Source organism: Periophthalmus magnuspinnatus, chromosome 10, assembly GCF_009829125.3.
Source record: "Periophthalmus magnuspinnatus isolate fPerMag1 chromosome 10, fPerMag1.2.pri, whole genome shotgun sequence".
Taxonomy (NCBI): domain Eukaryota; kingdom Metazoa; phylum Chordata; class Actinopteri; order Gobiiformes; family Gobiidae; genus Periophthalmus; species Periophthalmus magnuspinnatus.
The window spans coordinates 33,273,731-33,298,388 of NC_047135.1; the positions used below are offsets into that span (position 1 = coordinate 33,273,731).

Here is a 24,658-nt window from a genome sequence, read left to right on the forward strand (position 1 = left end):
TTGAACAAAGTGGATACTCACAAGAATCTCAAATTTAATTAAAAGGGAAAAAGTTTTTGTCCAGTGACCAGTTTTAGGGACCCAAGTTGTATGAAAGTTGTTTGTTCATTGACTAATCCAAAGCAGTATTAAAGCAGATGAACTGTGGGAAAATGTAATGACCAAAGAACTTAAAATGAATCTGGTGAGTTGGTTTCCTCTGGGCTTTATACTGCACAGAAAGGGGCCACTCAGGCTGAGGTACACAGACAGGAGATTTAACTAGTGTGTTTTGCATTGGCGTGTCTGTGTCAGTAAGCAGAAAACACAGTTGTAGGTTGGCGTGCTAGTGTGGGCAAATCCAATCCAAATGAAACCAAATATCACGAGAGAGTGGGACGACTCTTCGGTTGTACAAAGAGGTTGTTATTTGGTGTTAGTTAAAGAATAATTGATAACACTGACCACTGGGGTGCACCCTTCATCGATTTGAACATGCACAAAAGACACTTGTCGCTTTATTTCCATGCTGTACAAAATTGGTAAAATGGTAAAAACATAGAAATTAACATTTGTCTCAGAAAGGTTGGAGTTAGTAGTGTTTGAGTGAGTAACTACAAACGTACATTTGATGTTTTTGACAACATATCAGAATATTGTGACAGATTGATTTGAGGAGTGCAAGTGTGAGACAGAAACAGACATGATGCTGCAGCAGAGAGGCACAGGTGCTCTTCATGCAGCCTGGACAAGTGGAGGAAGGGCATCTGTGCAAAAGGAAGACTCATTGAAAGAAGAGGAATATTGCTCAAATAAAGATGAAGAAAAATCTGTATCTCATAAATTAAAAAAAAAAAAAAAAAAAAAAAAAACAGTGAATCTAAATGTGTCATTTCTGAACTGAACTCTGAAACATTCTGATGTGAGTTTAATACATAGCACACACTGTCATGTGACGCACTGTCATGTGACACACTGTCATGTGACACACTGTCATGTGACACACTGTTTTGGTTTGTGACATAAAAGTGACATTGATGCATCTTTTAATGAATCTTACTGTAATTAAGTGTAAGTGTTGCTGGTTAAAAACATGCCCAGAAATAACGCAGAGAGAACAACAGTTGCCATGGTGACCTGGGTCAGGTGTCATTGTGTAACATAAAATAACATAACATACAGCCATTTTCAGAAGTCCACAAGACATTTGTACAGCAAAGTGAAATATCAATATGATATATTTCCATAGTTAATACACACGTGTAAACTTGTATTCTATGTGTAAGAAGACAGTAAGAGACTTTGGTGTTCTGCAGCTTAACAAGCTTATAAAATTGCTTCATACATCTTTATAGTTCCCCTTTCAGTTTACATTTTCAGATATATTAGCTTGAAAACAGTAGTATTGACACCATGAATAGCTATAAGTGCAGTAAATAGATAAAATGTGATGTCAGTCATAGTAAAACACGTGTTATAAAGTTCAACAACCTCGTTCTCTTATAAAAATGAAGCTTCAAAACTCAAATCTGACGACATTTACAAAACTTTTCATAAAACAACCCGGCAGAACAAGGGTTTGGCACTAGTACGCTACAGCTTTGCCAACTCTGTAAAAAAAAAGAAAAACACAAAAAAAAAAAACATTCTTGATCGGTTGAGAATGCCGAGAATGTGCAGCTTATTCCAGTCTCTGGGCAAGTGTTCCCCAGTGGGCAGACAGAGCGCTAATGATGGAGACAATGGTTTATAGGCAAGACTCTGTGTGTGCCCGGCTCTGAAAAATCTGGAGAGCAGAGTTAAAGCAGGAGGAAAAATGAAACAATGATTCTCAAAGGATGTGTCCTTGATCTGTTGCTTTGTTTGTCCACTCGTCTTGCTGCTTGTTTTGCTCGCCGTCATGAGACAAAGCGCTCAAGGCAATTTCACCACCACAACGCAGGCGCCCGCCCGGCCAATGTTGAGAGGGACCTCCTACAGGAAGACACAGAGGTTAACTCACAGCCGAGCTTTTAAGTCCCACTGTAGCTCACGCTGCTGGAAGGCTTACAGGGACAAGCAAATAGAGATCCATCAGCGGAAACACCACACAAATTAGGATCCTGTGTTTGTTTGGTGATCTTCAATCATAAGTATTGCACATCTGACTCACAAAAGGGGGAATTATTGGTCTGATGGGTGATGACTGTAAATACCTGCTCCTTATTTGGACATCTGCACTTTACTTCTGCAAATAGTCAGAGCAAATAAATGTTTCATGTGTAACCACTGACTCTCTATAAGCACCTGGCTCCAGTTATCCTAAAGGTAGGTTCAGGCATTAAAGTTATATTTTAGACACTGTTTTTAATGTTTTATATGGACTTGAGTACTTGTATGTTTGTTTAGTTTTGTTTAGTTGTTTTTTTTCTGCTTGTATTGCATTTTAAATGGGGCTCCCATGAAAAAGAGAGTCTAAGTGCTCTCAGTGGGCTCCTCTGTATAAATAAAGATAAAGAGAGAAAGGCCAAATACCAGGTTCAACATTTATAAGACGTCTTTGTGGACACCAAGGGTAATGTAATTTTTAACAGGTTTAGATGGCTGGTCCTCAAAAAATACAGCACATGTTTACTGCAGCAGTAGCTCTCCAAAAAATGCAAATTGTGTGACAACAAACTGGAAAAGAATCTATTAATCTATTCTTTTTACACTTCTCCTGTCAAAAGTTCAACAGTCGAGTTGTTTATTTTCTGCTGAACTTCTGAGAGTTTTGCAACACGGGCTTTGGTTTATAATATTAGACAGATACCTCGGTCCACTCGTTGTTCTGTGCATCATAGGACTCCACAGTGTTCAGATAGCACTGTCCGTCATATCCACCCACAGCGTACAGCCTGTCTCCCAGTAAACACACCCCCACAGCGTCACGGGGCACGCTCAGAGGAGACACAGTGGTCCATGTGTCTGTCTTTGGATCGTACCTGAAACACACAAATATATTTTCATTATAAAACACCTTTTACTACTTCAAACAGATACTTTTTGCTGTTCATGGTCTTTAATCACACTTTTCAGCGGTCACTAGAGGGAGCTCCGTTCAGTACAGTTGCACTTCAAAGCTAAGAGTGGAGTTGAGTAGCAGCTGGCAGATACTGAGTAGAGAGGGACGCATCAGCGAGGGACCAGCTCCCCACAGAAAAGCCCTTTTAACTGAGACACTCTAATGTGGAGGTATAGTAAAGTGTGTCCTACTTCACTATAAGAATCATTAGAATATATTTTATACATTCACATAATTCATATAAGTTGGGCTGACTCATATAAAACTGGACACTCTCTACAGAAAAACATTAAAAAGGGCAAAACAACAACAACAAATTTGAATATTTCTCTTTTTGTGCCTCCGTTTCCACAGCTAAAGTCTTTTTCTGGAACACTGTGTTCTCCTAAACATTATAAATATTAACATATGAACCATCCCACTCAGAGAGAGCCTCAGGGACCAGCCTCCTGCTGCTGCCCAGAGTCAGGACTAAACATGAGGAATCAGCGTTTCAGTTTGATGCAGCTAAAAACCTGAACAGTCTGAAGATGTGAGACAGGCCTCGACTTTGATAATGTTTAAATCCAGGCTCCAGACGGTTCTGTTTATCTGTGCGTGTGACTGAAAGGGTTTTATTCTACACTCTTCTCTTTTGCTAAGTATTTGTGTTTTGATTTGCTGTATTGTGATTATAATATCTTTCTTATTCTGTAAAACACTCTGAAATACTTTGTGTATGAATTGTGCTGTACAAATAAACTTGCCTTGTGTTGTCTTTTCCTTTATTACTGACCCAAAATGTACCATAAAACGGGGAAAAAAGAGTAATTCTTACTAAACATGGAACACACCAACTGCATAAAATTGTATAGAAACCATCTGATTCAAGGGCGGTTAGTGGCCACCAGGTGGAGCTAAATAATCATAGATAAATCTCATCATGTTGTAACTGCTGAGTGGGTAGGGCACACATCAAACATCTCACTGAAGGAAAAGTGTACTTCACCTGTCTTTAGTTTATTGTTCTTATCATAGTTTATTCAGATCAAACAGAGGTGACAGAGCCTTTTCTGTGACTATGGACCAGCGCCCTCTGCCTGTCACGTCCTCTCAGTCTTTAACGCAGTTTAAGACTAGACTGAAACCCTCTTCTCCCTGGCATTTAACACCAGTCAGACTTTGTGTATCTTTGTGTTTTATTGTTTTTTTCCTATTGTGTTGTCTGTTAGTTTTTTGTTGACTTTATGTGAAGCACTTTGGTCAGCTCAAGTTGTTTTAAATGTGCTGTATAAATAAACTTGAATTGAATTGAACTATAAGCCAAACCCATTCAGCATATTTTCCGTTTCCACTTTACACATATTTGAGGAGTGAGTTGTACAGACCTCTCCACACAGTCAGACAGCCTAGAGCAGTGGTTGGAGGCCGGGGCATCGTGTCCTCCCACGGCGTATAGGAAGTTGTTGTACGTTGCCACGCCCACGCCCCCTCGCCTCTTGGTCATGGGTGCGCACATGCTCCACTTGTTGGTGTGGGGGTCAAAGCACTCCATGGATCTTAGACAAGAGCTGCCGTCCCTGCCTCCGACAGCAAACAATCTAAAAAATTACATTGTTGAAGATAAGAAAAGTAAATAACGGTGGTTAGAGGTGTGGAAAGAGGCCACATACTGCCCGGTTTCAACACTGTTTCCATGTGCATCACTCTAGTGAGTGATACAGTGAGTGATACAGTGAGTGATACAGTGAGTGATACAGTGAGTGATACAGTGAGTGATACAGTGAGTGATGTGTAAGTGCCTGCAGCTCACAGGCCAAACCACAAGTCCAGACAAGACGAATTGTCTTTTATCGGCCTTGATGCAGATTTTACTCCAGCAATGATGACTGTTTTGCTCTGATGTAACATTAGAGCATTTTTTTTTATTTTTGTGGGCTCACTATTACATTTGAACTTAATATAGTTTGTTTTTATTCATACTCTGATAAGAAAACACTTCTGATCTAAGCTGCAGTTGCTCTGCTCACATAAGCACAATCACGAGATGCACTGAGTCATTTCTATCATTGTGCAATAGTTTAAAAAGGAACTGCAATTTCATTAAAAACAAAACTATAACAATGTTCCTGCATTTGAAGTAATATTTGTATCAAATATTTACAATCAATTGTCTTGATTTATTCACAATTAAAAACCTGTTTTACATGATGTAAAGGTTTTTCTTTTCTCTCTCTCTTTTTCTCTCTCTCAACCACATCAGCTGAATGAGCTCTGGGTTTCCAGATTCTAAAGCTAAAACCATTTTGGTTTTGTGTCAATATATATGGTTAAGCTGAAATTCTAATCAAGTTATTAAGTCAAGTTATGGATTATTGTAAATGATTAAGTTACTAATAACATAATACAGTTGTGATATAAAGAGGCCAAAGAAACCGTCTTGTTACTTTTAAGGTTTGACTAAACAAAGAGTCTGAAGACGCCCACACTCCATGAATAACATATCAGGATTAACCCTTTACTGACCCCTATGGGTCAGTGTCATTGTGTTTGGACGTTCCAAATGTTGACATGTCCTACACTGTGTTCTGGATCATCAGGGAGCATTTCCTTTACTCACTTTCCGTTGAGCGCCGTTACTCCCATGGTGCTGCGGGGCGTGGACATGCTCGCCACATAATTCCACTGTCGGGCCTGAGGATCCCAGCGTTCCACTGTGTTCAGGTAGCTCCAGCCATCGTGGCCGCCCACCGCGTACATGGGGCCTTCGAGCACAGCGATACCTGCATCAACACAGAAACTAGTCATTATGACAAGTGCCTTGCCTAAGGGCACAACGGTAAGTATGGTATGGACTGGAACGTTGGTTTAAACCGTCAACTGTCTCATTTTTGACAAGCTGCTCTACCAGCCACAAAAAAATGTAGGGGGCACATTTTTAAAGAAACACTTTGGATCTCAGAATGTTGCACTGTTATTTTGAGAAAACTATTTACACTATGATAGACTTCTGCAGTGGCATTAGCTACAGACCTGTTTGAACAAGGAAAACATTTTTCTGTCCATTGGATCATTATGTGTTTGTGTGGCCAGAGATACTTAAAATCCTCCCCATCACAATGCCATTATTTTATTTATTTATTGTGTATTTATTTCTTGTGTCTCATGCAGTGCTAAGTATGACTTAAAATGTTGTTTAAAACACATGTGGATATTTTGTAAAACAACAAAAACAACAAAAATGATTATTATAAGAATTTTAAAAGAAAATCCATTTTTTGAATCTTTTCTTCTCTTCTTAAATGTTCCATCTAAATGTGTTTTTACTAAAGCTCCCATGTCTTTCAGATTAAGCGTCTGCTTTATGAATAAAACAATATAAAACCTGTTTCAGCACAACAGTCCGATCGTCAGTGAAAGGAAATTTGCTTGGAGCTTGAGGAAATCAGAGACATCCTTCTTGTGGTGAAGACTTTATATCGAATGGCTGTTTACTAAATACAAACCGGCTTTTGGCCGTGTCTTTCCTCACTGTTCAAGCAGCAGGAATCACACAGCTGGGAATGTTTCTTGACACTAAGCTCGCACAAATTCACTCAATATATTCAGGCCACAAGCGAGGCAGAGAGACATATTTGCAGCGTGAAAAGATGAAAGACTACCCAGGTGATGTACAGTGATAGGTCTGGCCACACGGGGCGCCAGAGCTGAACGCTTTGACAAGATCCCCCTGTTCTGTTAGCCCCAGACCTGTTTCAACTGTAAATCAAAAGAGTGTGTGATATGAGATTTATTGGACAAGTGAAGGGTAAAAAGAAGAGGAGCAGGGCCAGAACAGACTGCAGAGCTTTGATAAGGGAATGAGAAAATATCAAAAGTCCATCTTAAAAGAAAGTGTGATTCCGTGCAGAGTGCCAGCTGTGATGTGACCCTTCAAAGCACACATCCTGCTGTTTTTTTCTCATGTGCTGCAGCCAATAACCTGATCAAGCAAAATCTGTGCCACAAACTAAGGGAACCGAGACAGAGGAGGAGAAATATTACTACGGCATTGTTCAGTGCGACCTCATCACGGCTCGTTTGCACTTTGAGCTCCAAAGACACAAACAGCCGAAACAGGAACCGGAACCTTCTGATTAATTACAGACACATCAAGGGATAGAACATTTTGCACTAAATTACATGAGGAGGCGAAACTAGTCTTGAATTAAAACTGCAATTTTATTTTTAGGGAACAATAGTTTGGTTATTTCTGTCTAAAGATGATCTCCAGACAAAAAACAGACTTCACTGATTGTTTTTGTGCAGTTTTCAATTGTAAAACAGCTTTGTTCCAAACCCCGTAGCAGGTTCAAATCCCCAAAATACCATTAAACAAAATGAGACTCAAATGTAACCAAAGTAATTACATCCCAGCCCAAATAACAAGTCAACAGAGCCACCTCAGTTTTAACGTCTAAATATCTTTTTTATTTGTGGAAGATCTTTACACCTCCACACTTCTCATTTTATTATAACATTTTAAATAAAAAAATACACAAGCTAAGAACTCCCATAACAGAAACAAATCAACAATGCACAATAAAAGAAATCATACATTCCCATTACAGTTGTTAAGATGAATCATAATGGTAAAAAAGATGTCGATGCACTCACCAAGTCCGTGTCTGTGCGTGGACATGGGAGGCATCGTGGACCACACTTTGCTGATTGGATTGTAGCACTCCACCATATTTGTAGTCTTTAGCCCGTCTCTCCCTCCGACTACGTACAGTTTATTCTCAATGACGGCCACTCCAAACTGAAGCCGACGCCCGTTCATAACCCCGACCTGGACCCACGTGTTGGTTCTCAAGTCGTATTTCTCAATAGTTGTGAAACCTAAAGCGAAGGCGCTGCATTAGAAAGACATTATGGATGAATATTGTTATGAGGAGAAGTGGTTAGTTTACCCTTTGTAGCGTCCATCCCTCCTACGGCGTAAAGTGCACCCACAGTGGACTTCCTGGGCTTGGTCCTCGGACTCTGGAACATGGGCCGGCGCTCAGGTAGAAGATGATACTTCATGGCCTCCATCAGTAGTTTTTGACATTCAAGATCATCTGAGAACATTTTGTTGTTTTCAAGATCTGCCAGAAGCTAGAAAGAATATCAAAGTAGATTTACAGATACATTGTAGATTCACTTTTTGCACATACAGCTGACTACATGATGGATGCTTTTTGTTGTTCTCAGATTATTTTTTCTTTGCAAAAAAATATAGAAACATTCTCTCACTTTTCCTGTTTAAATCTCCAGTGACACGACAAACAGCACAGTTTAAGGCCTTCTAGGCACTTCTCAAAAGAAGCTGTAACGTTTCATGTTAAGATATATATCATCTTTTTTTTCCTTTAGGACATTTTCATATCTATAAGCACACTACTTCATCACTACTCCATCGCTGGATAAGACTGTGATTGATTTTGAACCTTGGGGGCAGTGGAGTTTGTATGTTCATGTTTCCAAAAATGTCTAGGAATAGTAAGTTGTGCATAATGGGATTAGATTTAATAACAATCAGCGTTTCTTTCTGCAGTTGGGGAAGTTTACGTCCCCCTACTGTCTGTCATCGAGATCTATAAACGAGGTCCAAAGGTGCATAAATCGTGACGAGGGAGTGTACGCCTTATCACACACACGGAGGGCAGTCCTGCTGAAGACATCGGACAGTAGGGGGCAGTAAAGCAGCCTACAAGACACTACAGCATCATGTGACACTTCTGAGGAAGGTACAGGAAGTAACTGGCATATATAGAGCAGGTAAACAAACACACCTGTCTGACAAAAACTAAATCTAAGTTAAAACTGAAGATAGAACGAACCTTTACCAAAGAATCTGCGTTTATGTTGCCCTACCCACATGTACATTAATGTGGCAGTCTAGACTTGAGCGCTGAGAATTTTCTCTGACATGAAACCATATAGAGTAATTGCACAAGACAGCATACCTTCCATTAGACTGCTCCCATTTAATGTCACACAAGTGGTTTGTTTGAAATGTTCAACGACCACATTTAAAAAACATGCATCCATAAGACTTCAGAATAAATCAGGTCAGCTTTTAAGCTCGAATGGTTGCAATTTCTATGTCTGTTGCTACAGACCGCCACTGCTCCAGGCACAAATACTTTCTGTCAGAGCAGAGCAGTTTAGCTCAAGGGCAACACTTACACAATGGAGCCTCAAATCTCCTGAAGGACCAGAATGACACACCTTACCTGACTGGGCACGCTCCAGAACTGTACAATAACAATAATTATGTAAAACTCTTACTGACCCAATACAGGTCTTTGGGACGGCCTGTGTAAATAAGTCAAAATGTGAATATGTATGGTTTACGACTACTACTACTACTACTACTACTACTACTACTACTACTACTACTACTACTACTACTACTACTATGTCTGTGTAATCCCTCAGTCGTCCAGGTGTGATCCATAGTAAAAGAAAAATGTAATCTGTCAACTGGACAAAAAGGTTTACCAAAACTGAGCAGCAAAACATCTTCACTCCTACAACCTTTTTGTCCAGTTGACATATTTAATTTTTCTTGCACTACTGTTTAGAAGAGAAGCCAAAAATCAAACAAACAAATCAATTGCAATCACATCCGAATGCCAAAAACAATTCCGCTTGTAATATTTTATCTGAATATATTGTGCAAGACATACTAAAACATTCATAAATAACACTTTTCTCAACAAAAAACATAAGTTTTATCGTCCCACGCTCTGAGAGTTAAACCTAAACAGTAAGTGTATCTGACACTCGGGTGATGTTTGGTTTGATGGCTGTTCCACATTAACACTTTGTCCTCATCAGTCTTACTTGTGGTGGGAGCAGAGGGAGACGGATGTGGGAGAGCAGCACCCCGAGGTCCCTCTGTCTGTGCTGCACGTCATAGCGCACCCACAGCATGAGCGCCTGGAAGATGGTCTCTTCATCGGGCACGTTGATGTCATCACTGGAGAGTAGCTTCACTATCTCCACCGTGGGGAGCAGCAGAAACTCCTGGTTCTGAATGACCTCCAGGAAGTGTTCCTAGAAGAGACAGATAATCATCAGTCATTACAGAGGATTCTGGATGGTCTGTGTGTCCTTAACAGATGAAGGGCAAAAGGGTGAATGAGAATAAATGGGATAAGATACTGAGCTCAGATAGGACAGATAGACAGATAGGAGGGGAAAAAACGAAAAAAATGAACATGGAACTCCTGTGTTTACCCTATTCATTAAAGTCAACTCAACAACAGCAAGCTACTAATTTGTATCGTATCAAACTCGTCCAGAGAGTACATTGTCAGCACGTAAAAATGATGAATGAAAGACAGCAATGATAGATTTGAATTTAGACATATTACACCATAATGATTCCATCTGTCTTCAGTCTGACATATGGGCCTAGAAATATACCTTGGGCCATTCAGTCATACTCCTAAATCCTAAATCCTAACACATGCTTATCTTTCGACTGTGGGACAGCGCCAGGGGGAGGTTTAAAAGAACTCATATTATACATTTTTGTGGCTTTAATTCCCTTTTAAACATGCCTTTGGTCACTTTTAGCTGAATATTTCACATTTTCTACTTACAAATAATGTCTACAATTGGAAAAATACTTTATAAACTACTATCTGTTTCCAATGAGGCATTTAGGTGTTGGAGCTCCCTCTGCTGTCAGCAACGAGAATGAACAACGGCAAAGTAAACAAATGAAGTCCTTATGGTGATGCTGTGCTAATAGAGCTGATGTGTTGAGCATAATTTGAGTTTATGGGCTTAAAAAAATGACTTTGGATTAATGAATCAAGTGTAAATGAAGTAAAATACAACACTAAGTATGTTTTTGAACAGGGGACAACAGTATAATATGGTAAAACGCTCCAACAAGTCCATTTTGCTTAGCGCATCGTGGGTCCAACTGCACAAGAGCTGATCCGTGTTGTCATTGAGAAAGAAAAAACAGTGGATTAAGTTTGTGTGTCCATCCTTTTTAAAGTAATTATAATAAATCTCTACAACAGCACGCGAACAAATCAACCTGGCATCAAACACATCCAAAAGTGTCTTGTTGCCTTGTTGACATGTTTTGCTCTGTTTGCCTTTCCAAGCCTTTTTAATGAGCTGCAATATAACCGTAGCAAGAATGCAGCATCTAGCGAAAACATTGTTGTCTCTCTTCTCCATTACTGTCCTAAAGATTGATCTGCCTTTTTACTGGCCAGCAGCCCGGCCACTATTACTACACTTCAAGGACAAATCCATTAATGCTGCTTCACTATAAAACGCCTCTTTTTACAGCACTAACGCGCAATATCAAACGCTGTAAACATATGCCAGGGCCTTCGACGGCTTTATTAGTCTTGGTTTAGTCAAGTTGGTTAGTTTGAACAGGTTTGGATATGACGTTGCCAGATATGCTGTTCTCATTATTGGCTGTATGTGCAACAATTATAAAAGAACAAGTAGCTATTGATCACACGCTTGCACCGGATTACCCAGTCCTGTCTGATCTATTACCAGAACAGGCTTTAAGAGGTTTACACTGACAGCTTTAATGAAATGAGGAACACGTATTGATCCAGTTTGGTAATGCACACAAAGAAGCACTACTTAACAGTTGCGGCAGTTATTTATAAATGCTAAGCTAACTGAAATTAGCTTAACAGAAGTGCATTTCCTGTGTTCAGATGATGGCGCGGACAAATGCAAACTGTCTGGGTGTGTAAGTTAGTTATAGGCCGAATTTACCCTTCCAGCCACAGCAGAAAATCTCGAGCTCTATAGCCTCCAGATGCATATCAGTGAATTACAGTGTCACAAAGAACCTGGTTTATTTCAGTTATTCAGCCCAAAGCGAGCAGATACAACATCGCTTTGTGCACTTCAGAACTTTTAGAGGATATGAGCTTGGAAAGGGCATTCAGAGTGATTTATAGATATGCATGTAGGCTAAACTATTTACAGGAAAAAGTACTAATTGAGAATTTTTGTGCTTAGGGTCAACACAAAGAACACATGTGCAGCTGTCGCCTTTCATTATTCAAATTATTTCCAGAATATTTGACTCTGCTGAGGGTTTGTGTCGTAACATCGTGGACAATTTGTAGTTAGCCTAATTTTAAACCAATAGACATTTTAAGATGCCGAGCGTGCGTTCTGCATTCCTGAGTAATCTGTCACTATAGCGTGATGTCTTTCCTGGCCGTGATCCAGCAGCTTGTTGGTTTGTTCCACGTTTTTGGTTATTTTTTACTATTTATTTTTATTTTTTGCTAATGCATCTTCCCGTTTTTACAGCCTAGACACAAATGTATAAAGGTTTTAACGTTAAATCTCTATTGTAAAGTTCTATTGTTTATGTTTTTTGTTATTTCGGTGTTTTCCAGTAACCACAGAAACTGCAATAAAAGTCACTGTGTACTATTCAAACGACATAATATGGAAAAGGGCGTATGGGGCGAGGTTGTGCTCTGCTGAAACAGGAAAGGCTGGCTTTGTCAAAACAAAACTCTTTCTGCCTGAACCCAGTGGAGAATGGACATCCTGGAACCCTTCGGCCCTTGCTCCTCATTATTAGAGCGATTGAACAGGAAGTTAGCTCTCTTGTGCAGCTTGATGATTAGATTAACCTCCCGAGCCCTGGTAAACAGACAGCAGATGTCCTTCAGAAGATAACCACATTGTCACCGCTGCTTCTGACACCATCTGACACATACATGCATGAAACTTAATCTAATGCAAATGTTCCTCTCAGTCACATACAAATATAGAAATCCAATTTTCACACGTCTAGCTGAGCCTTAATCAATGCACAGTGATATTTCTGAGTGACAAGCGACGAATGAAAACCATGAAACAATTCCTCATACTCGTGTGTCATAATAAAACAACAGTATGAATATGAAATATGTCAAGTGATCATACGTGTGGAGCCCAAGCAAAAGCAGAATAAATTATATAAAAATGATATTAAACATTTATTTTTACAAACAAAAACCTGGAACTTGAGAGTGAGCTGATGCACCATCCATGCATTATTTGGTGAACAGTTTTCTTGAAGGATTTTTCATTTGTTCCCCACCAATGATAAACAAACAAATTCTGTATTGCAAAAGAGAAGCCAATTTTTACAGTTTACAATGGTCTTATTTAGTAAACTACAGTGCAGTTTGTCAGTTTGAGTATATATGATATTTTTTACTTGTAACGGGTTTTTTTTGGAGAAAAGCTATTGTCTTTCTTACTTTTGATCTTCCAGCCAGGTTCACAGTATTAACAGCTGCAAGCCAGGCCCAATGCCCTGCTGCAGGTTGGCGCATTATACTACCTTTGATTTTAATTAAATTGGAAGTGCATTTTAAATTAACACCGGTGAATATTCTGCATTAATACAATGAGCAACCACTTTAATAGAGTCATTCCTTATTACAAAATAAATAATTTAGCCCACCCCAGCCGTTAAATGCGATGCGACCCCATATAAAACCTTCATACCATGGTGTAGTTATGAGCCACGCTGAGCAGGTCTGTGCAGCCCTGGGCGTCAGCAAATGAGCGGATACCCAGGCAGTTTGAGGGATGGAGCTGTTTCATCAGGAAGTTGCAGCAAACCTGAATGACCTGTGAAAGCTGGAGGAGGCACGCCGCTGCCAATAAACTCTCGATGGTCTCCTCTTTGAGCTCAAGGACACCTGCAATGTCAGGGCAAGCGAAATATACAGTCATTTGACAGGTGGATATAGGCCGAGCGTCAGCACGAGGGGGGAAGGTAATGCATTTCAAATTTCGTGCTGGAAACCTTTTCTAGTAATAAAGTGGTAGTTATGGAGCAGAGGATTAGACTGTTGAAAATATTAGTGGTGAAATGTCCAGTAGTGAAATACTGTACGGGGTATAGTGTTATTGACTACAGAATTTATGTATTTATTTATTTAATGAGGATGCCGTGTCAAAGATGGGTCAAGGACAAAGTTAGTAATAGATACAGTACAGAACAAATCACAGTTTTTATAGCATTTGTATCATAATTTTTGATACAAACCAAAGATAGACGTTTGTGAGAGATTTGTTTCTACGTTCAGTCAGTTTTACTTTTTATGGGTCAATGACATGCCCCAAAATACTGTATTTGTAACAACCTGAACATTTGAAAAGTATTGTACATAAGCCATTACATTAACAGGCATGTAAAAGCACTGTATTGATTTGAGCCTTTTTTTTATATGTCATAACTCACCACTATAAGCAAACTGGACCAATGAGCGCAGTGCCTCGGGGTCCACGCCCTCCATTTTGATCTCCTCCTGTTTGGCCTCCCTGACGTCGCTGGTAAACATAGCGGCGAAGTAATCGGACACAGCACTCAGCACCAGTCTGCAGAGGAAGCGCACATAAATTATTGCTCTGGTGTTTCATAAATGGTCATAACAGCAGATGTGTGTTATATCCAGATGAGCTGTTAGAGCAGTGAACATGGCCATTCATCAAACTGTGATTTCATGAGTCTTACATTTCACTCCATGTGACGACAAGGTTTAATAAATGGCCTCGCCCGTGTGTTCCGGCTAACAGCTTTAGTCGTCCGCCTCCTAATGAAGTTACATCATTTATCGAAATCATCGCACAGATTAAATAAACGGCTGTATGTAGCTTTAATGTAACATGGATATGAGTCATTGTTATTGTAGTTATTTGTATATGTAGATTATGATTAGGTCTGAGTATAAGGCGGAGGAATTATGATGAAAATTGTTAAATGCAACCATCAGTAGGTCTGAACGAGATGACAAAAACACACTGTCAGTCAAAGGTCACAGAAATTTAAAAAAATGTTTGCATAATTTGTTGCATATATCTTAGTTCATATATTTGATGTATGTATCTAAAAGTAATTTTAAAAAAAACACTGAATGAGAGTGTGTGTCCAAACATTTGACTGGTAGTGCATGTATATAGAAATATTTGATGATAATTTAACATTTCTGGTAAATGAATCCCTCCATCTCACCTGAGCCTGTGTAACTCAGGCTAGAAATGAGTGCAAAGGTGTAATTAAATCTGTGGTAAGCTGAAAAAGAGTTTTTATAAAGAACTTTGTGCTTTGTTCACTTCCTTTTTGATCAATCTGTCTAAGGTAACATCTCTGCCCACACACTCGCCTTGGCTCCCCATTGACTAAACATAATGAGGCGTTCATGCCCTGCTCCTCCTCGTGTACAAAGTAATTAGTTTCATCAAAGTTGGATATGACCTGTGAGCTGGGATCTTGTGTTCTCCGGCTATCAGGAGGACATCACAGAGCTGCTTGTGCTGGAGGTACGTCTCCATCTTCCTGAAAGTCTGTTCTGCATGGTCTGTGGCCTGGAAAAACTCATCCGAAGAGCTGCTGCTGCTGGTGGTGTTCATTCTGGAGAAAGTGCTCAGAGCTAACCTTTGGAAAAAATACAGACAGATAGAGTGCATCAGATGGAAGTGCTTTGTCCAAGGGCATTGTGCGCCTGTAAATCCCAGTTCACAGGATGGCCTTAGACACTGAAGCAAGGCTATCCCAGAGCATTGTATTTTAATATATTCTTCTGCACATGGGACTTTGATTGACAGGGCTGTTTTGTTTGTTGAAGATTGCATTCATTGGCCTACATTCGCGTTGTACGTTGCCAGATTTGCATAGAAGTAGCACACACACACACAGAAATATAACCCCCAACACATCTGAATATGTAAAATATTTTCACTGTTGCATCGCTCAAATATTGTAAATATTTCCCACAATTCTAGTTACTCATATGTGTACGCTAGTTGAAACGTGTTGATGTCAAAAACAGCGTCCTGATGATCTTAAATTATGCCCCTGAGGTTAAAACTGTCTCAAGTCCTTACCCACCAGTTTAAAATCACAGACTTTCTCCTTACCTCATGCGATCGACTTGTGGAAAATAAACAAATTACCCAGTTTCATTTTTTCCCCATTACGCTAACTGCTCATTATTTCACCATGTGTCACCTCCGCTCTGAAATAAACATTAGGCAAAGACTATTCCCTGAGCCAACAGATCCAGGGCACAATAGAGTTTATTTTCACAAAGAGAGCCTCTGAATCATCACATCCCAACAGAGCTTCAGCATCTTTCTGCCACTTTAAGCTGAAATTAAAACCGCCATGGACTCTATTTCATACATAAACGGATCACAAAGCATTACCGTCCATTGGGATAAGCCTCTAAGACAATCCACGCAACAGTGTCTCCCCCAACTCCGCCCTGGTCTTTACAACTGCCTATCTCCGTTCACACACGTATTTCAGACGGAGGGATTTGGTTATTGTGTAATGGTATAAGTTCTTCTCCCAACTGGCTGGTAGATTATAGTTTACAGGCGTCCAAATAATCCCAGAGCAAACAACACACCCCATGTATTTGGTGTCCTTCACAGAACAAGTCTACGCGTTGACATCTAGGGTTGTTTGTCATGCTTCCTGAAAAAAAAAAAAAGTTGTGTGAAACGTAATGTCATCCTGGTTTCTCTGCTGCGAAAGGACTGATAACACTGGTATGGAAAATAGTAGAAAGTGGCTGCGCTATTTTAGGCCATACTTTATATTCAGGCCTGTTATTGTTCATAGACAGTGATGGGACAAATACTCTAAATACTGAATGTACTTAGTTACAGAATACAGAATACCTGGATAAAAATTTGTTTTGTAACCTATTCTGTAACATAGTCCAACCAGAGTACTGTTTTCTGGATACTTTCAGTACTTTCACATACTGTTGCATTGAATATAATGTTAAAACGTGCTTTATTTTTGTTGTACTGTTTGTGAAGGATTAATTAAGCCCAAATACAGATAAAAAATTACAAATGCCCACACTGTAAGAGCTGTGTTTTCTTTTTTCCTCATTAATACAGTGCAGTTCGAAGCCAAAACTGCACGATGAAATACTGCCACGTACTCCTTTCATTTGGAAAAGTAACTGTACTCCGAATACCACGGAATGAAAGACTGGAATACAGGTCCTCACAGTATATCGATACATGTACTCAGTCACTTCCCAACAGTATTCATACAACGACATAAATGCTGCGTACAGACTCATAAACATGTCAATAGAAACTACCCGTGAAGGCTGTAATGCACAACAGCTCCAGTGTATTGACACAAACTAAGATTGATAATGTGGGGAGGAAAGGGGGAGTCGTGTGGCGGGAGGAAAGGGGGGGGGGGGCGTGGGAGGTTATAATTGATGCTCTGCTTAAGCCACTATTATACAGAACAAGTTTTAGAAAGCTGAACACTCAGTTTTAAACAGTATTTGTTTGTTTATTGTCACAGTCCAAGTGGTGGAATCATTGAGCCAAACGGATTATGAGCTACTTCACTGCTGCGTTAATACTTTACACACTTGAATGGTAAATAGCCACATTTTTATAAAGCGCTTTTGCAACTTCAAGCCTCTCGAAACGTTTTACATCAAGGAGCCACTCACCCGTTCACACACACATTCATACGTCAGTGTGCACAGATACTCGGCGTGAAGGGGGTTCAGTCTTGACCAAGGACACGAACACAAACCTTCAGATAAATGGACACTCTACCAAATGAGCTACTGTCGCTCTAGTTTGAAGTGTTGCTGTTTCTTTTTTGGTTGTTTCTTTTTCCACAACTCAGAATAACAATTTTTAAATAGTTGGCAAGTCCAAAAACTGTGAATGATTGTGACTTGGTGATTCATATGTGGAGTACGGTAGCATGCATTTTGAAGCCCTGATTAACTCACTACTGTAAAGTTTTTAGGTGCTTTTCTCTCCTTTCATTACCAAAACAACTATATCACCCTCAGGAGACGTGCCGATATTACCTGTGGGGTTGTGCTGTTCTATAGTGGACTCTTTATTGGTAGACTACGTGCTAAAAAGAAATGATTTACTGTCTTGTCATGGTAATTCCCCACTGAGTCTCACCAAGTATCACCAAACAACACTGAATAAGCAATGCCAACCATAAAACCAAGATACACTGCCTTTGTGTTGGTGCTGAGGTACGGAGCGAGGCTTTTTCATGCCACCAATCTTGCAGACACTAATTGCTTCGGTATCACATTCGAGGGAGCAGTAAATTTTGTTGAGGCGTAAATTTCGCTTTTACTAGTGATCATCAGAGGTATAGAATGAGCGCTATTTCTCCAAGCACTAAAAAGCAGAGCAACTCTCCAAGAAAGAAATTGCTTTACTGTCAAACAAAATGCAAAGAGCTCTAATCAGGGGAGGTGGTGTGGGGGGGATTGAGGGGTACTAGCCTAATCTAGAATGACCAATACTTCCCCAAAGCTCCCCCAAACATTTTTCCTCACGTCCAATTTTAACACACATCTAAATATATTCAAAATGTATTGAACGAAACAAACATATCGGGGGAGCGGCTCTTTAAAAGGCTCTAAATCAACTTGAGCACCCACACTGAAGACCGTAGCACCCCTCAGTTCCTCCAAATAAAATATCAGGTTGGTTCTAACACTGAAATAATAATAGAAGTGAAACCTGGAGCACCGTGATTTGCTCTTCACACAAACCCCGAGATGACACTATCTCACAAATGGAGAAACTGAGAAAAAGCCGTTTGATATGCAGCGATGCCTTTGATTTTAAGGGAGAAAAGGGAACGAAAAGGCCTTGAATTGCTATGAAAATCCCCGCTACAGCAGAAAAACCAGATCGATATTTTGTGCGCCATTGGGAGGTAGATGTGCTTCTGATTGAACAGGCTGAATGGAAATGGAGTATTTCATAAAGGATTAGACTGACACTCTCCAAGGAGTGCAGAGTAATCTGGCTGTTTCTCTACATGGATGCATATGTCAGGTCTATAAACATTAATGTCTTTAAGCCATCTGTTCAGCCGCCAGTCCTCAGCGTTAGACTGTTTTACGTAGGAAATCAGCACTTGTTCTTTTGCTATTTTATGTAGTATTTTATGTGCACTTAAACATTTCTATTTTTATACACAAATATACTGCTAGTCAAAAGTGTGGGCACACCCTCTCATTCGATGTTTATTTTTTTATTTTATTTTTATTTTTTTTATTACTTTAGACATATGGAATTATGTAACTAAGAGGAAAAAAATATACATATTAATTATTATAAAATATTCCAAATCTTCAAAGTGTCCACCCTTTGTTTTGTCAAAAATTATTTAGTAAAGTTATTTAATTTTTTTTTTTCCTATAATACAAAATTCCATATATCTTACTTCATATATTTGATGTCTTTCGTATGTATCTAAAATGTAGAAAGTAGCAGTAAAATTCAGAAAAAATATGAATGAGAGAGTGTATCCAAACATTAAACTGGCAGTGTATATATTCTTATTCATTGGAGAAAAAAAACAAAAAAAACAAAAAAAACAAACATTAGATTTACTACAGTACATAGCATTTTTTTATTTTTTTATTTTTTTTATGACAAATAAACATACATAGGAAAAAGACTTGCCAATTAGAACAGTGAATACCTTGCTGTGCTTAATCACAATTTCCCACTGAAGTGATAGATAACACGTCTATTTTAAGAATCCGTCTTTGGGTGATAGAAATACACTGTTGCTGCAGTGCTGAGGTTTGCACTAAACGCTGAGAAACTCACAATACATGACATGGATGCATTTGGAACATTCCAGTGAAAAAAACTGCTGATCTTGTCAAAAATCATCATTTGCGATTGGATTTTTCGCTCATGGGCTACGAGGCTGCTATCTTTGTGGAAGTGTGGATAAATTATTGATATATGATGGAGGCACATAAACATCCTGGTGATATAACTAACACAAACCACTGTCTTTACATCAGTTTCTTACCCCAAAGGCCCTTCTTGACACAACCCCACCTCTACAGCACCACAACTATTTTTGACAGGGATAATTCAGGCAATAACTCTTGTCTCTAAAGCTGAAAGAGAATTGAAATATCATTCAAAGTAATGCCCTGCTGACTCGAGCTTTAGTTAGTGTTTATGAGGACAGGTCAGGGTCTCTCTCCTATTTAGGGTCGCTTCTGTCATATATTTTCTGACAGTGATCGATCACCGAGGAACAGACGCATTTCAGGGTTGCCGTACACATCAAGCCCGGCAAAAAGTATCAGCCATTTTAGTTGGGACAGTGAACTTACAAGCGTGGTAGTGTAAAACTGTCATTTGCGGGGAAAAGCGTGAGTATATGAGATTAAAGCTTATAATTGTGGCGATAAACTGAGCACTGAAGGGAAAACATTTGTTACACTTAATGGCAAATTTTCATGCGGACTAGACGTTGATTACAGTGCGTTTCACAACCACTATAGCTGAATATTTCCCCAATCTGGGCTTCTCCTGCTGCAAATCTTACTGCAACGCCTACCGAACGTACTGTACATATGCAGCATCTTGATCAAGCACAGACACTTAAAGCTTTGGAGCAGAGGCATTTTAATATTCTGGTTTTAGTGTCTAAATCTGCAGGGGGAGCTGTGTTTTACATGGACAGTGTGAACTCAAGGTCCCCACAAGACAGGCTCACTCGCAGATTCTAACTGTGAGGCAAATTTGTTATGCATGCGCTCTTTACACACGGGGACCTGCAAACGTGAGCATCTGCCAATTATTCAAACACAAACAGCCAGATGCACAATGTGTTTTTTGTAATATTATGTCTTCATTTTGCTGTTACTATTAAAGAAACGTTATATAGTGAAATGTTTGTTTGTTGATAAAAAAGTGTAGGTCAATAACGAAAGGTAGTGATCATCGAGTGACCCAATCAAGCCAAAATGTCATAGAGTGGCCTACAAGATGAAAGACACCTTCACGCAAGAGCCTTCACACAAGGTTTACGCCCAGAAACACACACATACACACACACAGAGACAGACATGTTGGGTTTACATGATTTTTGAGGACATTGCTTTAGTTTACATTTGTTTTTTACAGACTGATCCTAACCTCAACCATAGTCTCTACTTACCTTAACCTAAATCCCAAGTGTAACCTATTAAAACCCAAATCTTAACTTTGAACCTTGATGTTGATCTTATAGGATTTATGTCATGGGACGTGTTTTTTGTCCCCATACAGGAGGCAGTCCTACATGATGTGAGAGTGTATAAAGAATTTAGTAAAAACATGCCAGGTACATGCCAGGTTTCCTTTGATTTTATGGAGTTATCTTACGTTCATTTCTAAGAGACAACAAAAATTACTCCTTGCCTAAAGCCTAACCTTAACTTAAAAGAACCAATATCTTAACTTTAAGCTGTTTTGTTGATCCCAAACAAGTCCCCATAAAGTGACAACAGTGTCAACAGATTTCAGTCCCACATGTGATGAACATCATAATAAACTTTATATGATGCTAAATGTGGAAAGAAGAGAAGAAAAATATATAATATACTAAATATTATTACAAGGTGAGCGAAACTCTAAAGTTTGTTGCAATATAGCAAAGAATAGAAGTAATGTTAGAATTCACTTTTAACAGCTGCTATAAACAAAGTGCCTTCTACTCAGCAACACTTAAGCCACACTGTTCTGTGTTAAAAGTTTATAATTTTGGTAAAAGTATAAACTAAACCACAACAGAAAAAAGGGGAGAGGAAGCTGCTTTCTTTCTAGATGAATAATGAATAGGTTACTTCATGGGTTGACTGTGTCTAACACAGAGTGGGGCAGCTGTCCCCAGGTGAGTATGTTGTGGCTACTCCCTAAGGATAATGTACACAAAATGCTCAAATTCAGCATTTATGGAAGTAAGGCCAGTAAATGTCAAAGAAAAATCTATTTATATTGGATCTTTGTTATCTTTATTATTTAAGATTATTTAAGATATGTATCCAAAAGTTAATGACTCGAGCATTTTTAGTACTGTGTGACAAATACACTCATTTGTGATTTAATAAAAGATTTTGAAGTACAGATCTACAGGTTTGAACAATAATGTACATAATAATGAACAAACTCACTTTTAGGATAAGCCTATAGTTCCCCTCTCAGTCATACCTCTCTCTGGGCTCCACCTCTGGAGCTTTGTCCGTGCTGCTGCTTTTGACATCTTCTTGTCTGGAGATGCTGTCATCTTTTCTAGGAGTACTTGGGAGAGAGGAGCTTTTGGGGGTTTCCTCACTGACTTGTACACCCTGGATGGTGCTTTGTTGCTGATGCCATGAGTGCTGCCCCCCTCTGACGCAGACAGGTGTGGGCCCCGGCGTCGGAGACAGGATGCTGTGAACTGGACTGCTACTCTTCCTCAGTCCTCCAGCACTTCTCTCTCGTGAGTGACTCTTGAGACGCCCGTGAGCAGGAGTTCCTCTGTGGTCTAAGCTGCTGTCCTGTGGGATGTAGCCCCCCATCCCACCACCTCCACCACTGCCGGCCGAACCCTGGGATGAGTGACTGAACCAGCGCCAGCGCAGCCTCAGTATCTGCTTCACATCAAAATCCTTCTTCCCGGACACGGACATCCTCCTCCTGTGGGTTTAGAGACGAAGGCAGTGCAGCGACGAGTCCCCCAAAACATGGAGAGACTGCAAAAGACGTCTTGGCTGGTGTTATTGTCTGAGTACTATCATGATACACCTCCTCCTCCCTCCACCATTCCCCCGTTGTTCCGCCGCTGGAGCTAAAAGGCAACCTCTGCAGCTTTTGTTCCTGTGTCTCAGACTATACTACCCTCCCTCTAACTCGTGTGCTCTGTCTTTCTCTCCTCTCTCCCCCCGAGCTGCTGCTGCTGCTGCTGCTGCTGCGTACTACTGGAGCTGACTTAATGCACATGCATGATCCACCCCCTCTTTTCCTTTTGCCTCTTTCTGTTCTGCTTGAAAAGACACGCCAGCCAAATGTGGAAAAATATCTCATTTATTTTCAGCTGTTAAGCTCCATAACTGGAGGAAGGGCACAAATATGATGGGGTCACACCTCAGTAATGTAAAGTGTAGCATGCAAAAGTGGAAAACACAGAGTTGTTTTTTTTTTACAAAACAAAAAACATCTATTCAGTCACAACCTTACACTTCTGCTGCTGTTACTTGCATTAAAATACATAACATTTACATACATTTTATTCTCAACTAATAAAACAGGCCACAGACTTCTTCAACTCAAAAACACCGTAACACATTTAAACAAATGTGGCACACACAGCACACAGCACACACACAGCACACACACAGACACAACACACACAGCACACATGACGCAAACTGTTAGACACTTCTCCAACACAATAGCCTAATAACACAGACCACTCATATCCCACATCATTTTACTTTGTAGGTAAACTAAATCATGTACTGGCACTTCAAGCAACTTAAATATGTAAATAAAGACTTTATGTTCCAAAAAAAACAAAAACAAAAAAAACATTCTAGAAAAATGTAGCAAAGTCTAAATGCTCATTTCAAGTACAGCCTCTCACTGACTCTTTACAAACAGCCAACAATTGTGCACATTATGTATTACCTTTTCCTTAAAGACAAGAGTTCAATTTAAAGTATCTTTCTTAACTATTTGAGCTGAGACTGAAAGAGCACTACGCATCACGAAACATAATGAGGAGACTTGATGATGTGATGTAATGTTCTGTAACAATCTGGAAACAATGTCCGCCGTCACATGACACATGAGATAAAACAGGCCAGACATTAAGTGCAAAATACAGAAAGTAAATGTGGTCTTACCTGTATGTCTCTGTAGCATTTGGGTGCTGTTCTTTTTCAATCTTTGGAATCCAGTTTAAGAAGACTTGAGTCCTCAGCAACACTCGTGTTTCTTCTACCAGAAAAAAAACCCTACACAGGAAGGGAAGAACTTTCCACTTTCATAGGACATCCCTGACAAGTTCCTTCCTTTGTACATGGAGATCGGAGAACAATAGCTTCAGCTAACCAGGACCGAGGCAACATCCTGTGTTGAAACTAAAACAATTTTCTGAAAGTGCTAACAAAAATGTATGTTATGTTTATGTGATTTTGTTTGAAAAAGAGTTACTTTCCCACATGTCGGAACAACCTGCCCTCCATCTAAAACTATGACAACATCCCATTCAGAACGTGGACACAAGAAGTAACTAGCGATCATGTATTAAAACTGTTGTATTATAAAAAAATACTTTGCATCATTCAGAATGTCTTTTTTCTTGTACAGTACAGGCGTCACATCACAAGTTGGATTTTATTTTGGATTTATATATAAACCAATTATGTAATGGTACAATAATACTTAAAGACATTGAACTGCCTGCTTTTGTTGTGTATATTCATGTTTTCCCTTGAGCTTGAGACATCGTGATATTCATCAGTTTTATTGGTATTAAAAAACACTATATTTGATGCTGCACTTGCTGGAGCTGAGGTTAATTTGCAAACACAGAGCACAGTTGTGTCTCATATCTGTTGGGATATTGTTGATCGTTGAGAGTCGGCACAAGTTGTTGCAATTTGTAGAAACATTTTTTTAAATATCAGAACTAGTATACAAGTTTAAAAAGGTCTGTATACTGGAGATATATATTTTTTTATATTTTGTGTTTTTGGAAAATGTTGAAATTTTTGTAAAAGCACATTTTGAAGTCAATGTCATTTTTAG

General features: G+C 39.4%; 1 protein-coding gene across 2 annotated transcripts; it reads right to left on the reverse strand.

Moving 5' to 3' along the window:
• Positions 1-467: 467 nt before the first annotated feature.
• On the reverse strand, positions 468-23,979 carry klhl4 (kelch-like family member 4). 2 transcript variants are annotated; one of them, XM_033974226.2, is made up of 12 exons: positions 23,752-23,979; positions 22,076-22,612; positions 15,300-15,479; positions 14,286-14,422; positions 13,544-13,740; positions 9,875-10,087; positions 7,954-8,140; positions 7,658-7,882; positions 5,622-5,784; positions 4,390-4,602; positions 2,771-2,942; positions 1,017-1,953 (listed from the first exon to the last, which is right to left on the reverse strand). In XM_033974226.2, the coding sequence occupies exons 2-12, from the start codon at positions 22,534-22,536 to the stop codon at positions 1,894-1,896; spliced, it is 2,208 nt and encodes a 735-aa protein (XP_033830117.1). In that variant the 5' UTR covers positions 22,537-22,612; positions 23,752-23,979; the 3' UTR covers positions 1,017-1,893. The 2 variants fall into 2 exon arrangements, with proteins under 2 accessions (XP_055080532.1, XP_033830117.1); XM_055224557.1 differs by lacking the exon at positions 22,076-22,612 and having other exon boundaries at positions 468-1,953; positions 23,752-23,975.
• Between the last annotated feature and the right edge of the window lie 679 nt (positions 23,980-24,658).

What these genes read in the sequence shown, in the direction of transcription:
- klhl4 (XM_033974226.2), bottom strand. Translation starts at nt 22,536, where the DNA reads ATGTCCGTGTCCGGGAAGAAGGATTTTGATGTGAAGCAGATACTGAGG. An exon ending in TGGCTCATAACTACACCATG is followed by an intron (nt 10,088 to 13,543) that starts GTATGAAGGTTT and finishes TGTCTCTTCTAG; the next exon opens with GAACACTTCCTGGAGGTCAT. An exon ending in GTAACGGCGCTCAACGGAAA is followed by an intron (nt 4,603 to 5,621) that starts GTGAGTAAAGGA and finishes GTAATTTTTTAG; the next exon opens with ATTGTTTGCTGTCGGAGGCA.